A 17,357-nucleotide genomic window follows, 5' to 3' on the forward strand; every position below is an offset into this window, starting at 1 on the left:
AGGTGTACCCTGGCATAGTTTTAGTCCCCATATCACTGTATGCTTCTCAAGGGAGATGTGCATCTAATTTACAATCAATGAAGTTAAGAATCTTAGCTGTTCAATAATATTTGTGGGAGTACTTTTAGTGTGGAAAGCTATTTTATAAATGAAACAAGATGTTTCTAAAATGACTAGGGGCTTACACATATAGACATTTGTGCTACTGACACAAAGAGCATGTTGGGTGAGATACGAGAGGCATTCAATAATTTATCTATCTCAGTAGGAAAGAAAAGTGTTTTCAAAAAATTTTAGTTTTATTTTTCAGTATAGTCCTCTAATAGCTCTATACCAGGGGTGCCCACACTTTATGGGCTTGTGAGCTACTTTTATAATGACTAAGTCAAAATGATCTATCAACAATAAAATAAAAAAAAAAACACAAAGCACACTGAAAGGCAGAGAAAATGTTAATTATTCATATTCCGGGTTTTTTCCAAAGAGGTCACGGCAGATGACTCTATGCAATGTCACCTCAGTAACAAGAAGCAGCACGACTGCTGTGAGTTTTTCTCGTTTTTCCTCCTTGATTGACTCCCGCAAAGTGATCATTGTGTTGGCCTAACTCTCCCCAGTTATGGTTGTTTTGTATGGCATGAATTCCAGAAGCAAAAGTCCTTCATCATCCCAGAAGCCAGTTCCCATGAGTTTGCTTGCAGAATTTTCTGTCTTGAACTTTTTTACAGGTGGGGGATGACTTGTGCTTCAACTATATTGACTCCATTTTGGACTCAGGATCTCTGCAATAGACCCAAGTCCCATCTCCAGTTACCAAACGATGAAAAAAATTCACTTGATCTTCACGGTGCATCTCCACTTTCTCCTGACAGCACTGGAGCCCTGTGGCCTTCTGACATCAGCATTCTTGGAACCCATCTTGCACTAACCTTGTACATGCTCAACTTTTCATGAATTATTTTCCAAACTGTACCTGCTGAGATGCCCATTTCTTAAGCTGTCTGAAAAAAATAAATCCTCGACTTTCTTGCACATTTCTGTGGAAGTTGCTTCATCAGGATGTCTAGTGTGAGGGTCATCTTTCTACCCAACTCAATCTGCTTGCTCCAAAATTTTACTTTGTAGGATGATGGGGCAAACTCACCATAAACTGCAATCATATATACGTTCATGTAAGAGGTGATAGGCTCAGGAGTAATCTAAGGAAATACTTTTTTACAGAAAGGGTGGTAGATGCGTGGAACAGTCTCCCAGAAGAAGTAGTGGAGACAGAGACTGTGTCTGAATTCAAGAAGGCGTGGGAAAAGGACAATATAGTCATGAAGATATTTCATTTTTGCAAGCAGGTGGTATTTCAAGAGGCACAGAAATGTTATAAATGCTTGCTTTGTAATGCAATGTTGATCATTTTGATTACTACCTGCTCTGAACAAGATACACAGTGACACATCAGGTAAAGATGAGTCAAAAGAAGATCCAGACTGTATTGTCATCAAGCTGAATACTCTCAGTTATTCAAGTCTCTGCCTTCCATAGTTTGCAATATAGAATAACCTATAAGCATGAGGATATGCATTCTTCCTTTTGATTTTGTTCAGTTTGATTGCCTTGATTTCAGATATAACAAGTTGTTTAAAATAGTTCTAAAACAGCAGCATGAACTTACCAGGAAAGGCAAGCAGAGTTAAATCATGCATTCAGGGCAGGACCCAAGTGCACTGGGCCCCCTGCCCCACCCCACCCCACGATGAGCCCAGGCGGAAACAGGAAGCTGCATCAGAGGGAAGCTTTGGGCAAGCAGCACTGCTTGCACAATTACAATTCCTGTTGCCTTTCTTACCCGCATTGCTAGCTTGTCTTACTTTACGTCAATGGGGGAGCCGCGTTGCCTATCGGAGGGGTGGGGGGGCATGCGTTAGCGATCGATGCTGGAGGAGACCATCGCCGTTTCGAAAAAACAATGTTGATGCTCTCCTTCATCGAACCCCCCTGACCATTTCGGGCCCTAGGCACGTGCCTACTTGGCCTATTGGTTAATCCTGCCACGCATGCATTAAAACATGTGCAATATGGCCTGACAAATATTTTTCACAAAATTAATCTCAGTGGGAAGAAAGTGTTCACTGACAGATTAAGACATCAATGGTTAGTTATAAATTTGAAGACCCAAATTAGTTAAAACACAAATTATTTAAAACACTAACTAAACATAACTATAAAAGGAATCTACCTAAAGGCAGATTAATTATGGACTAGATATACTAAAATGCCCTATGTTAGTAGGCACTAAAGCACAGTTACTTACCGTAACAGGTGTTATCCAGGGACAGCAGGCAGATATTCTCACTGATGGGTGACGTCACCACGAAGCCCCAGTACGGACACTTCAAGAGCTTGAAAAAGCTCTTGATACCCGCACTGCGCATTCACGAGTGCCTTCCTGCCCGGAGGCGCGCGGTCCCTAAGTTAAGAAAAGCCTGCTAAGAAGCCAACCCAGGGAGGTGGGTGGATTGTGAGAATATCTGCCTGCTGTCCCTGGATAACATCCGTTACGGTAAGTAACTGTGTTTTATCCCAGGACAAGCAGGCAGCATATTCTCACTGATGGGTGACCTCCAAGCTAACAGAGATGGGATGGTGGGAGAGTTGGCCAAAGAAAATACAATTGAAAACATAATGGCCGAAGTGCCCATCCCATCTGGAGAAAAAAACAGACAAAGGGAGAAGTGAAGAAATGAACTGAGGACCAGGAGGCAGCTGTACAGAGTTCCTCAGTAATGTAACCGAAGGGAAAACAAGAAAAGGCTGCCAGACTTGAACTGAAGGACTGGGAGACGATATCCCATGCCAAGCCAGTCATAGTACAAGAGAACGAGAGAAAAGCAATCAGCCAAAAGATCGTTCTCGTGAATATAGGATATCCAACTAGAGGTGAATCAAAAAGAAAAAGTTTGGATAAAATCACTGTGGCTCCGACCTGAGTAACAAGGAGGAGAAAAAAACGCGTAAAGGACAAAAACAAAGAAAATGCGGCTCCTCGTAGGAAAAACGAGATTCAGGAAACAACACAGACAGAGCAAAATGAAAATAGTAGAAAATACTGTAGACCTGAACATAGAATCAACCTGACTTGATGAAAGACTGATAAGGATGAAGCTGCTAGCAGGGCATGAAACTCACCATTACCCCTGAAAGAGGTGAGAGACATAAGAACATAAGAAGTTGCCTCCGCTGGGGCAGACCAGAGGTCCATCCTGCCCAGCGGTCCGCTCCCGCGGCGGCCCATCAGGCCCACTGCCTGAACAGTGGTCTCTGACTAATTTTGTAATTTACCTCTAATCCTGTCCCTATAACCTTACCTCTACTCCTATCTGTACCCTTCAATCCCTTTGTCCTCTAGGTACCTGTCCAGACCTTCTTTGAAGCCCTGTAGCGTACTTCTGCCTATCACATCCTCCGGCAGCGTGTTCCATGTATCCACCACCCTCTGGGTGAAAAAGAACTTCCTGGCATTTGTTCTAAACCTTTCCCCTTTCAATTTCTCCGAGTGCCCCCTTGTACCTGTGGTTCCCCTTAGTTTGAAAAATCTGTCCCTATCCACTTTTTCTATGCCCTTCATGATCTTGAAGGTTTCTATCATGTCTCCCCTGAGTCGTCGCTTTTCCAGGGAGAAAAGCCCCAGCTTTTTCAGTCTGTCAGTATATGAGAGGTCCCCCATACCTTTTATTAGCTTAGTTGCTCTTCTCTGGACTCTCTCAAGTACCGCCATGTCTTTCTTGAGGTACGGCGACTAGTACTGGACACAGTACTCCAGGTCCGGGCGCACCATTGCACGATACAGTGGCAGGATGACTTCCTTTGTTCTGGTTGTGATACCTTTCTTGATGATACAAAACATTTTGTTCGCTTTCCTTGAGGCTGTGGCGCACTGCGCCGACGCCTTCAATTTTGTGTCCACCATCACTCCCAGGTCTCTTTCAAGGTTGCTCACCCCTAGCGGTGATCCCCCCATCTTGTAAGTGAATATTGGGTTCTTTTTTTCCAATATGCATGACCTTGCATTTCCCTATGTTGAAGCTCATTTGCCACTTTTTGGCCCACTCTTCCAGTGTTGTCAGATCTTTTTGGAGGTCTTCGCAGTCCTCCATGGTTATGACCCTGCTGTATAATTTAGTGTCATCCGCAAATTTAATAATCTCACATTTTGTTCCCGCCTCCAGGTCGTTAATAAATATATTGAACAGGAGCGGTCCCAGCACCGACCCCTGTGGAACTCCGCTCGTGACCCTTTGCCAATCTGAGTAATGGCCCTTTACTCCAACTCTCTGTTTCCTGTCCGCCAGCCAGTTTTTGATCCATCGGTGGACCTCCCCTTGCACCCCGTGGTTCCATAGCTTCCTTAGCAGTCTTTCATGTGGTACCTTGTCGAAGGCTTTTTGGAAGTCAAGGTAAATGATGTCTATGGATTCCCCTCTATCCACCTGGCTGTTCACCCCCTGAAAATAGTGAGCGATCGCTCATGCGCTCACCTTAGAGGGAACACTGGGCAGGACCCGGCAGTGAGGAAAGCCCGAAGCAATCAAGAGCAAGTTGTAAGCTGACCTGTCTTCTATAGCGAACCCATGCTCTGGGGCGTGTGCATGCCGATTTCCCTTCTCTTCCCCCCTCGGGTCGTGACTTCCGGTTTCGGAGAGAAGCGGCATTCACATGTTAGAGACCCGGAGCATGGGTTCAAGTCGCTTGCTGGCGTTAAAAACTAAAAAAAAAAAAAAAAAAAGTCAGGCTCCTGCGATTCAAGCTGTGCCGAGTCAGCCCGGTAAATCTCCAAACCGGTGAGAAGGTTTTTTTTTTTTTAAATGTTGAGCAGAAGGCAGCAGCAGCAGCAGGATTGCCATCGAGATTACAGCCGGGCGCTCATCTAAATTAGCTGGGCGGAGCGCCCGGCTGAAAGGCCCTGGGGAGAACACTGTTAGTGTGTGTTAGCACATAACAAGGTTACATTCTACAGTAGATATAGCCTTTTCTTGTTAGTGGCATAGTCATAACCATACATAATTCCCTAGATTAAAATATATTACTCTACAGCACAGGTGTCAAAGTCGGTCCTCGAAGGCCAGAATCCAGTCGGGTTTTCAGGATTTCCCCAATGAATCTGCATGAGATCTATTTGCATGCACTGCTTTCAATGCATATTCATTGGGGAAATCCAGAAAACCCGACTGGATTCCGGCCCTCAAGGAGGGACTTTGACACCCCTGCTCTACAGTATATTTAGAGCTTTTCATTTTAGGTTTTAACCAATAAACATCCTCAATTTTCTGTGCTAATGACCCTTGAACGACACAAACATTACATGTCTGATACCACTAAAAAGGTAACTGGCAATAGTACTTATGGCACTAAAATACCAATATACACCTATTTTCTGTACCCTCTAAAACCCTACTTAACTGGAAAACAAGCACCTAAATGTACAATTTATAAACACTTAGAAATAGAAGCCTTAATTATATTGTTTCCCATATTTTAGTTACAACTACAGAAAGCATGCATTTAGAACCATTTCTTACAGGTAAAGGTTTAGCAACTCCTATTCTAACTCTTCCTGAATGAGCGCCTTTCAGTGCCTGTACAGCTTCTTCAAGGCTAGCATTTTCCAAGTTGATCTCATTGACAAACATGAGTCTATCCCCAGGCAGAAGTCTCCCATCTTGCTCAGCTATACCACCAGGAACCAAAGATCGGATTACAATCACTGTATTTGCAGGGTCAATGGGGTCCTGAAAATAGAAAAGAAAACACATGAATTATCTGTACTGAATAATATTTCTAGAAGATAAAATGGATTGAACATTTACCCAAGTCAATTCTACATTTTTGGACCATCTCTATTTCTTTTCTTTTCTTTAAATTCTTTATTCGTTTTTCATCTTACAACAAGTGCATAACATTACGACCATCTCTATTTCAAAACAGATAGGCTAGTATCAGTACTGCCTGACACTGAGGCACCCCGGCCAGCATATAAAGTTAAGCATCGGTACTGTCTTTTCTTCAGCACTATGTTGACAATTCTATAATTATGTACCATATATACTCGAATATAAGTCGATCCAAATATAAGTAGAGACCCCCATTTCCCCCCCAAAAGGAGGAAAAATAGTTGACTCAAATATAAGTCGGGTAGCTGAACATTCAAGTGCCCTGCCCTGTCAGGCTCTGCACCTATTCACCTCCCTGCCAGGTTCTGCACCCAGTCCTCCCTCCCCTGTCAGGCTCAGCACCCAGCCCCCTTCCCTCCCAGACTCTGCACTCAACTACCTTCCCTCCCAGACTCTGCACCCAGCTACCTTCCCTCCTCCCCCCCTCCCCTGTCAAACACTGCATCCAGACCCCTTCCTTCCATTCCTCCATCCCCTGTCAGGCTCTGCACCCAGCCTCCCTCCCTCCCAGGCTCTGGACCTTGTTCCCCTCCCTGCCCTATCCGTCGTAACTCCTCTGCCGATCCCTTGTGGTTTCACAAGAATTCACGGAAACCAGTCAGGAAGCCACTCAGCTTCTGAAGAAAGCAGAACTCATGGCAGCCACCAACCGACCGGGTTAGCAGCGGGACAGAAGCGCGGAAAGCTAGCTCCTGCCTGCTGCACCTCTAGACCACCAGAGATCGGCAGAGGAGGTACGACAGACAGGGCAGGGAGGGGAGCAGGGTGCAGAGCTTGGCGGTGGGCTGCAATAGCTCTCGGAGGGGGGGTGCTGGCCCGAATATAAACTGGGACCCCCATTTTTGGGCCAATTTGTCAGTTTTCACACTACACATACTTTTAACTGGATTAAAGAGAATCATTCCTGAGGAAAATAAACACATGCATATTCAATTGCTCTAAATTTATACAATGAAGATGGAAGGATTAGGCTCTTAACATCGATAAGCCTTTTTCCTGTAGAACAGCATACAATTCCTTACGGATGGGTTAAACACTCCAATTCACAAGCTGCTTGCAGAAGACATCAATCATTTTCTTCTCTCTGCACCCTTGTCTCTCTGGGCAGCACCCCCTTTCCTCAGCAGTACCAATGCACGTGAGAACCCCTAGAAGAGGAAATGCAAACAAGGAGGAGGAGGCTTGGGGAACTCCCCAATCCAGATAAGTTTGATCTTCTCTGCAATAGTAAACAAGATTTATAACAATTAGCCAATAGGAGAAAAGCATCACCTACCTGTGTACAACCGGCAATAACATTTGTATAACTCATAGCAAAATAAGATTTTAGAGGTTGGAAACCCTTGAGACAACCTCAGAAACCCTTAGTTTTGCTAAAAATCAGAACTACCCCAATTTTCCCCATAGAGAGTAATGAGCTATACTCACAGACCTACCATGTGCAGTGTCTACATCAGTTTCTCACTACAGCTGGAAGTGGCTCCAGCAGTTTGTTTCTTCAGGCTGCCTTTTATTCAGGCTTCAAAAACCCTCAACCCCTCACTCTTCCACATGATTCTTCAGGTGGGGAATGCAGCAGACCTCTGTCAAGCCTCCCAGCCAGTCGAAGGGTCAATCAGCCTGTGTCTCAACTCGCTTGCAAAGTTAAAAATGAGGAGGGGCATTTCCCAGAGAGACAAGGGGGTAGATAAAGGAAAACGATTCATGCCTCTCTGCATGCAACTTGCGAGTTGGGGTGCTTAACCCATCCGTAAGAAATACTATGCTGTTTGCTCAGGAAGTGAGCTCTTTTTCTCCTGTAATCTGAGTCTCCAAAGTAAAATATGATTCCAGTTGAACTCCGATGGTGATTATAACATCCTTTAGCATTACTGAGGTTTCACAAGCAATGGGAGCATGATTAGGAGTTAGGTCCCATTTTTCTATTAATTATACACCATTTAGTATTGGGTGGGGGGAGGGTTTCAAATATATGATCTTATAATGAATAAGAGGGATTTGAGGGAGGGTGGGGTGAGTTCTTTTTATTTATCAAACCCTAATCCAAATGTTTTTCCCCCCCCTCCTGATACTCTTTCTCTTCCCTCCGGGAAACAACACTTTGTAACTTTTCTCCCCTTTTGTTCTTTCCCAACGTATCTTAGTCAGTCCGTAATGTCAGTCTGTCGAATACCCCCTTTTAATGTAGTACAATATATATTTTAATGTTGTAAGTTTTATATTTTTTTTCTTTTAATGTTACTCGCTTAGATTGTAATAAGCGAATTATCAAATTTAAATAAACTTGACACTTGATAAGATGTTCAAGTGCTCAGACTAATTGTGTTTATTATGATTATTTGTACACTTGATGAAAGTTTTAAAATGAATAAAGAATTATTAAAAAAAAAAAAAAAAAGGAGTTAGGTCCCATTTAAAAAAACAACAACAAAAAAAACATACTGCCTCTGGCTTTGAATGGTTCAATTTAACTATGTGCTCTGAAAGCCAAGCTGTAAACTGAAGATACACAAGAGTTCACTGTAGCAAGATCTCAATTATTAAGGGCAACCAAATCACTCACATTAAATAAAACCCACTGAAACCTAGACTATGGATTAAAATTACAAAATGTGATAAAAACATATTAAATAGTAAAGGTATTAAATCCTTCACAATATGTATGTATGGAATAATTTTTGCCTGTATAGAACTGGCAACATTACAAAGCTATATAACAACAAAAGTATTTTCAGTACAAAATGCCCTAAATTCAAAGGAAAGCAAAGTTCACATTCTTTTAGGATAGATTTGTCATCTCTAAGTGTCTGAAATCTACAGCTCCCAAAATATTGTATACAACAAGACCATACTTAAGTGGAAAATACTGTAGTTTAGCTCCAGTTTGATGGCAAAAAGTAGATTCATATGACATCTTATTTAATTCTTTCAATTACTTAGCATCCAACAGTTTATCATATAAAAGGCCAGGTTCAATAAATGTTTTCCACATTTGAAAAAAAACAAAAAGAACAGAGAAGAAAGTACTTCAGAAGTACAATGAAATGCACTTCATAGAAAAAGGACGTAGCACAATTTTGCTATATCTTCTTCAATATGTTTTGGCAGAAACTCATACTTTCTCCGTCATAATCAAAAACAGCTGTTACCTGATAGTCTAGTATGCTAAAACCAAGCCCAATGATCCCTTTCTCCAGCTCTATATCCTGAATGACTGCTTCCCACATTGATAATGAAGATCCTTGCAACTCTTCAGTCTCCTGACCCACAGCAATCATTTCCAAAGAGGGGTCATCTGTTTCTGAGGAACCAAGGATTTCATCAAAATCTATCTAAGAAGGCAAACAAAAAGACAAAATCTTATGTTTCTGTGTTTTATTCTACATCTTTTCTTTTGTAAAGTACCTAGAAGTGTGATGATAGGCAGTGATAAATCTAGCAAAATACAATGAAATGAAGATAATTGGAAATTCTCACCTTTCCAATCTCTCTATTACTATCTGGTAAGCATCCAAGTCTAGGCATCATCCTATTGTAAATTTTATATCACTAATACCTTTGAATACACTGCAACACACCCAGATTCTGAAAACAGTGTGTCCATATCTCTATCTCAATCTATATTTCTATAGCTAGATGTTCTTGATTCAACCTCCAAACATTTTATTTCAGAAGTTGTTATTTTTAGTTTTGAATGTTTGTAAGTGATAAAGAAGCAAGGGCGGCAAAGTCTCATGTACCACCAAGAACATATCTTTACATAAAGATTTGTATAGCTAGTCTATTCATTTCAAAGTCATAAGGGGAGATACATGGAAACTATATGTATTTCCTTAACATCTAGTACCCTTCCAACAGAAACAAACCCCTAAATTTGGACAGTGGAAAAATTAATACATCCATCAAGATACCAAAAAGTTCTGAGCAACTCCAAAATTATAAAAGGGGTCAGGGAGGGCATTAAAAAAGCAACACAAAAACAAAAAATTGTCATGTAATAAGACTCCTGTTTAATTAAAATCAAACTAATTTTGAAGTGGAAGTGGAAGTGAAAGTTCAAGCAAGCAGACATTGTTTCTCACCTATACTAGATATTTTCTGTACACAGAATGATTAAGACGGTGCAAGTGGACAATCATTGCATGTTAATAGGAAAGAGCAGCTCTCTCAAAGATCAGATCTAAGGGTAAGGCTCTGTGGTCTTTACAGTGTGCAGTGGTCTCCTTCTTCATTCAATTTTATAGGTCAAAAAGGAATGGGACTATCAAGGAGACGGGATGCACTGTATGCCTGATAAATCCTACTATCTACAGAAAAAACCTGCTACAAGAGAGAAACAATGATCATCCTGTCATCAAGCAGGACTAAGTCAGGGACACAAGTAGGTGGATTGACAACTTCAAGGCTGTCCACTATCCAGGAGCAACCCAGTTAACAAGATGACACAAGAGTTGCAATACTACAAGACTGGTTGGCCAACATAGTTCCATCACATGCACTATTTCTGGTTATAGATTGATCAAAACAGGAGAAAAAAAAAAAAAAAAGTATGTTAGTAGGACCAAGTCATGCACATGGACTTCAGCAAAAAAGATTGATGAAATTTCTCTTTACTGGTTAGAGGGAGACCAGTTTGCTCATAAAAGAAATGGATGCAAGATGCTAGTCAATTTACCAAAGTTTGTTTGACTACTGATAAACCAAATCTGAAAGATCTGCATGCTCTGATATGTAAATGTCTAACTAGAACACGTATGACTCAGCAGAGTCTCAACTCATAGCCAATGTCTCTATGAAGCATCAGGCACTGCCAAATTGATGAAAGGTATTCAGGATACCTCAGGCACAGGTTAGCAAGCTCTGAAAAAACACTCATAACATGTGACATGGGCTTGTATTCCTACAGTAGGACAAGAAAAGGGCTTCCATTTATATGTAGCGTTAGTTAAAGGATACTTTAAGTTATATGCATCCCTGCTGTACTTAGGAGCCCGCACTTATGCAGCTCTTTGGCTGGTATAATTGTTGGTGTCACATATTAGGCACACCAATATCAGGTCATGCTGGCACTCTGTAACGGGCACCCTGGACAATATAGATGATGTAAGTAATGCAATGTGGTATCAACACAACAACAAATAAGGTCATAACCATGCCAAAAGGGGTGGGTATCCCTCCTGCCATTTTTTGGGGTGGTAGGGGACCTCCGCTGGCAGGAAAAAGTGGGCATCCCTCCTGCCATATCGTTGCTGCAGTGTAGGGGGGGCACATCTGGGGACAGGAGGGAGTGGCATCCCTCCTATCATTTTTTTACATTCGGGGAGACAGTGGCTCAGGGGGGCCACGTTTGATGGGGTTGTTAGGGGAGGGGCCTGGCTGCTTCTAATTTAGTAGTGGCAGGGGACTTTAATACAGTTATAGATCCTTTGATGGATAAAAAAACCTAGTAAAATTATGAAATTATTAGGATTAGATAATTTTGTGCAGTCTTGTGATTTTAAATATATGTGGAGAAAACTTAATTTTAATGATCGGGAATTTTCTTTTTGCTCTCAGGTTCACAAATCTTTTTCAAGAATAGATTATATTTTTGTTTAGATCAATTAGTTCAGCAGGTAACACAAGCTTCCATAGATCCAATTATTTTGTCTGATCAAGGAGGAGTATGGATTGAATTTAAAATTGCTGAACAGGATAATAGTAGACCTGTATGGAGATTTGATTATACATTGCTTGCGGATCCAAACTTTATTGAAGAATTTCAATTAAAAATGAATGAATATTTCCATATACCTTGGAAGATTTCCATATACCTTGGAAGAAATCTCTTTGGAAACTTTATGGGATGCTTTTAAGGCAACCATGAGAGGACAAATTATTTTATATTCAGCATATATTAGGAACAGCTTAAAAGAAAATTTTTCTATTTGGAACAAGAAATTAAGGTCTTGGAATCAAAATTGGTTGAAAAATGGGAACAAATTACTTTACAGGCTCTTTTGAAAGCTAAGTGTAAGTATATTGACATGCAACAATTTCAAGGAATTATAATTGTACTAAAATACTCTTTTTTTTTTAATTCTTTATTCATTTTTTCATCTTTCAACAAGTGTAAAAATTATTAAACAATTGAAAATGAATACATCACTTGAATTGCTATCAATTATAGCGTTGAATAAAATTTTATCCATCCCCTCCCCTCCCTTCCAACTAGATTTCAATCAAAAATATCATACATCAGATCATCTACTTTATTATTTTCCCTATATTAAGATATTTTGGAATTCAATCTGGTCTCAAGTAAACTCATTATTGGAAAATCATGTTGTGCTTTCCTATGAGAAAGAAGCGTCAAATATCATCACATAACAACAAACTTTTATTAGTCAACATATCACCAATAATTGGAAAAATTACAAGAATCTTAATTACACATTCTGGTGGAATTCATTATGCCATATTTTTAAGATGGAAAGAGCAATAGCAGTGCAAAAAGGGACATATAATAAATTTGTAAAGATATGGGGGCCATTGGTAAAATACTGTGATGATTAGTCATCAATTCTTTTCTTTTCTTTCTTAGTTGTATTTAGCACACTCAAGAGGGGAGGGTGGAGTTGGGAATAATTTTATAGGATATGTTATAATATGTTATATAACACGTGTATATTTCTATTTCGGTTGAAAATGAGATGAAGGGTGGGTAGTTGGGTGGGGGTTATTACATTACTAGATTTTTATGTGTTAGATATTATAGTGCTATATTGGAATTACTTGTATAATGTATTTTTGTGCACTTGTTGTTCAATTTGAAAATGAATAAAGATTTTAAAAAATATATATATCATATAAAGATTTGTTCCCTTTTTTAAAAAACTAAACATTTAATAAATTTTTTTTAAAAAAATCCTCCCATCCCTTCATTCACAATTGTACTTATAGAGTAAGAATGGCATCTATTCATTACAATATTTAGTTAATGGCCCCCATATCTCTTTAAATTTATTATAAGAACATAAGAAATGCCTGCACCGGATCAGACCTGGGGTCCATCCAGTTCGGTGATCCGCACACGCGGAGGCTCAGCCAGGCATACCCTGGCGAATACATTAGTCACTCATATCCCTCAATGTGTCCCGCAAGAAGATGTGCGTCCAATTTTTCCTTAAATCTTAGAATGGTGGTTTCCTTCACCATCTCTTCCGGGAGAGAGTTCCAGGCGTTCACCACTCGCTTTGTGAAGCAGAATTTTCTGACATTTGTCCTGGCAGTGTCGCTTCTCAGCTTTTGTATAGCTATTGTTCTCTCCATTTTATAAATATGACATAACGAGTTCCACCAGAAATTATCATTTAGTCTGTTCCAATTTTTCCAATTAGTTGTGATCTGTTATATGGCGACTCCTGTCATTATCAATACAAGCTAAAAATACTCAATGCATCAAGTGACATGGTACTGGCATGCTATCCTTAAATAAATTCCTTTTTGCCATTCAAAGTAAAAATAGCAGAAGTTAAATCAAATAGTTTAGTGCTACTCCACAGCAATGACATGGGAGCTCCAGCACGTATACTGTAGAATGTTCTAGGAAGCTTTAAAAACCAATACCTAGGCACCAGGATGTCTCAAAAGTTACTCAAGAGCAAATAAGATTTTCTTTCTTTACGTCAAGAGATTATTAAATTGGGTGCTACGTTTCTTCTAGCATATCCAGGCATTTACAGCACCCAATTTTATAGTCCCTTGATGTAAAGAATATAAAAAATATATAAATAAATATATATATATATATATATACATTTTTTTTTCTCCAGACCATTTGAAGGATTTTCTAGAGGTCAAGAAGACCATTAAGGATTGATTAAGGAATAGATTTTCAAATTAGAATATAGTAACCGATTTCATACTATGCTTTTTCTTTAAAATTATTACTTTAATTATCTCCATTATGATGTTATTAATTGTGGTCTAAGGAAGGGGGTAAAGTTTTACCTACATATATTTGAAAGATTTTGTTCAAATGGTTTAAATTGTTTCTCTCTCTGTGTTTCATGGAGCAAGATTTATTCTTCTGAAAGTTATGTAAAAATTTAATAAATAAATAAAAACATGTTGTGAGCAATCGTCCATTTCCAAATCTTATGAGTCACTTGACTAAGCAGGAGAGAACCCATGTCTTCTTGCTTGTTTATGTAATACATTGCAACCCGATTGTCCATGCAAATTAGGATGTGGTTGGTCACAATGTGCTGAAAAGCTTTGAGAGCATTGAAGATTGCTCTGAGTTCTAAGAGTTTGATATGACAAAGCTGGTCCTGGGCAGACCAGTGACCTTGAGTGTGAAGACTGTCTAGATCAGGGGTGCCCAACACGTCGATCGCGATCGACAGGTCACTCGCTCAGGCGACTCCAGTCGATCGCAGAGCGGGTTCCCTTCTTCCCTTCTCTTTTTTCCCCTCCTGACTGGCCCGCTCCTGAATTCTGCTGCTGCCTCTGCTGCTCAACATTAAAAAAAAAAAAAAAACGTCTTGAAGAACTTATGCTCCAGGGGCTAACCGTGTGCTTGTACCGGCTTCCCTTCTCTTCTCTCTGAAACCGGAAGTTATGTCCGGGGGGGGGGGAGAGAGAAGGGAAGCCGGCACGCACATGTTAGAGCCCCGTTCGCGGGCTAAAGTGGGAGACAGGTCAGTGAAGCTTGCGATTTGCTCTTCTTGCTGCCAGGTCCTGCCTACTTTCTGTTTCCTCAAAGGCAGGACCCAGCAGCATTTCTCCCAATAGGTCGATCTTGGGCCGATCAGCCTTCCTCTCCCCAACGTCAATTCTGCCGTCGGAGAGGAAGTTCTGGCCAGCGGAACTTCCTCTCCGACGGCAAAATTGACATCGGGGAGAGGAATGCTGGTGGGCCCGAAGCAAGGAGAGCTTGGCCGGCGGCGGGCGGCTTTGGGGGCCTGTTATCCGATGGCAGTGGCAGTGGCTTGGGGGAGGGCAGGGAGGGAGAAAGAGAGCAGACAGGGAGACAGAAGGAAAGAAGAGAAACAGAAAAAAAGAAAGGGGGCATGAAGAGAGAAAGAAAGAGAGGGCAGGGAGAGAAGAAGAAAACGTTGGGGGGGGGATGAGGTCAGGAGGAGAGGAAGCATACAGGCTAAAAGAAGGGAAGAAAGATTGGATGCACAGTCAGAAGAAGAAAGTGCAACCAGAGACTCATGAAATCACCAGACAAGGTAGGAAAAATGATTTTATTTTAAATTTAGTAATCAAAATGTGTCTGAATTTATATCTGCTGTCTATATTTTACAATATGGTCCCCTTTTACTAAACCACAATAGAGGTTTTTAGCGCAGGGAGCCTATGAGCGTTGAGAGCAGCGTTGGGCATTCAGCGCAGCTCCCTGCGCTAAAAACTGCTATCGTGGTTTAGTAAAAAGGGAGGGGATGGGTACTTGTCTATTTTTGTATGGTTGTTACTGAGGTGACAGTGCATAGAGTCATCTACTTTGACCTCTTTAAAAAAAAACCCGGAATAGGAATGATAATTAACAATTCTACGAGTACAGTGTGCGTTGTGTTTTTTAAAAATTTTATTGTTGGTAGATCATTTTGACTTGGTCATTTTAAAAGAAGCTCGCAAGCCCAAAAAGTGTGGGCACCCCTGGTCTAGATGAACCTTCCAAGCATAGGTGGACAAATCTATGGTCAGAACCTTCTGATATGGAGGTGAGTGGTACAAAAACCCTTTGGAAAGATTGGAAGAGTTCATCCACCACTGCAGAAATTGTCAAAATGAAGATGTGTTGAGACAGAGGGTCAGAGAGCTTGAAACCACTGAGAGATGTGAGAGTCCATCGAGGGGTCCTGAGATAAAGCCTTGCAAATGGCGTAACTTGCACTGTGGAAGCATGTGACCCAGGAGCACCATCATTTGTCTGGCTGAGATTGATGGAAAATGGTAAGTCTGATCGCAAAGCTGAATCAAATTGTCTTGTCTTTGCTGATGAATGGTGTTTAGCAGAGCTCCGATAAATTGGAGATTCTGAGAGGGTTGAAGTTGGGATTTGGGAAAATTGATTTTGAACCCCATCTCATGAAGGAAGAGAATTGTCAACCGAGTCGCTGCCATCACTCCTGAGAGGTAGGGTCCTTGATCAGCCAATCATCCATATAGGGAAACACCTGGAGAACCTGAGCCCTCAACGTTGCTGCCACTACAACCAGGCACTTGAAAACTCTGGGAGAGGATGCAAGGCCAAAGGTTAGAACTTTGTATTGGTAACAGTGCTGAAATTTGAGGAATTTATGGGAGAACAGTTGCACTGGAATGAGTATAAGCTTCTTTCAGATCTAGAGAGCATAGCCAGTCATTGCGGTCTAAGAGGAGATATAATGTTGCTAGGGAAAATATACAAAACATTTTCTTCACTAAAAACTTGTTCAAGCCCCAGAGATCTAAGATTGGACGTAGACCTCCCGTCTTCTTTGGAACTAGGAAATAACAGGAGTAAAATCCCCAATTCCTCTAGAGAGGTGGAACCTCTTCTATTGAATTGAAAAGAGATTCTATCTCTTGAAGAAGGGACATTTGCTGAGGGTTGAAAGATGACTCTCTTGCAGGATGTTCTGGATGCACAGTGATGAAGTGAAGAGAGTATGTGGCACAGTGGTTGAAGCTATAGCCTCAGCACTCTGGGCAAGTCACTCAGTCCTCCTTAGCCCCAGGTACATAGATTGTGAGCCCACCGGGACAGATAGGGAAAATGCTTGAGTACCTGATTGTAAAACCACTTAAATAACCTTGATAGACGGTATATAAAAATACCTAATTGAACTTGAAACTTGAGTATCCTTCTTGAATGACTTTTAGAACCCAGAGGTCTGTAGTTATTAATTTCCAACGGTGACAATACAATTGGAGCCAACCTCGATTGGTTGAGGCAGAGGCTGGGCTGGGAAAGACCAACAGCAGCTATGCTCTCTAGAAGCTTGTCAAAACGACTGAGCAGGCTTTGAAGGAGCTGCTTATTGAGCTTTCTGAGGACGCTGTTGCTTTTGATTTTTCTGCTGCAGTCGAGGAGGAGCAGCTGGTTTTGAAGAAAAACGCCTTTGATTTGAAGAAGGCGGTTTAAAAGATTTAGAAGTTGAAGGCTTAGGCTTGGATTTAACTAAAGCATCCCAATGTTTCTCATGGTCAGTGAGCTTTTGCGTAGCGTTTTCAATAGTTTCACCAAAAAGCTCATCTCCTAAGCAGGGAATGTTAGCTAATCTGTCCTGAAGATTAATATCTATATCTGAGACTTTTAGCCATGCAAGACGTCTCATGGCCACTGACATAGCTGAGGCTCTGGATAATAATTCAAAGGCATCATCGATCTCGCCATATACCTTCTAGCTAAGGTAAGGGTGCAAAATGTATGATGAAATT

The 17,357-nt window shown here is 41.0% G+C and overlaps 1 protein-coding gene across 9 annotated transcripts in view; it reads right to left on the minus strand.

Moving 5' to 3' along the window:
• The window catches only part of MPDZ (multiple PDZ domain crumbs cell polarity complex component), a 550,514-nt gene that overhangs the window by 370,322 nt on the left and 162,835 nt on the right, over window positions 1-17,357 (minus strand). For all 9 annotated transcript variants that reach the window (XM_033918951.1, XM_033918923.1, XM_033918958.1 and 6 more), the window contains exons 16-17: window positions 9,092-9,274; window positions 5,571-5,780 (exon numbers count right to left, since the gene is read on the minus strand). In XM_033918951.1, the coding sequence (XP_033774842.1) occupies window positions 5,571-5,780; window positions 9,092-9,274 (393 nt within the window). The remainder of the gene's footprint in view (window positions 1-5,570; window positions 5,781-9,091; window positions 9,275-17,357) is intronic.

This window comes from Geotrypetes seraphini, chromosome 1 (assembly GCF_902459505.1).
Source record: "Geotrypetes seraphini chromosome 1, aGeoSer1.1, whole genome shotgun sequence".
NCBI lineage: Eukaryota > Metazoa > Chordata > Amphibia > Gymnophiona > Dermophiidae > Geotrypetes > Geotrypetes seraphini.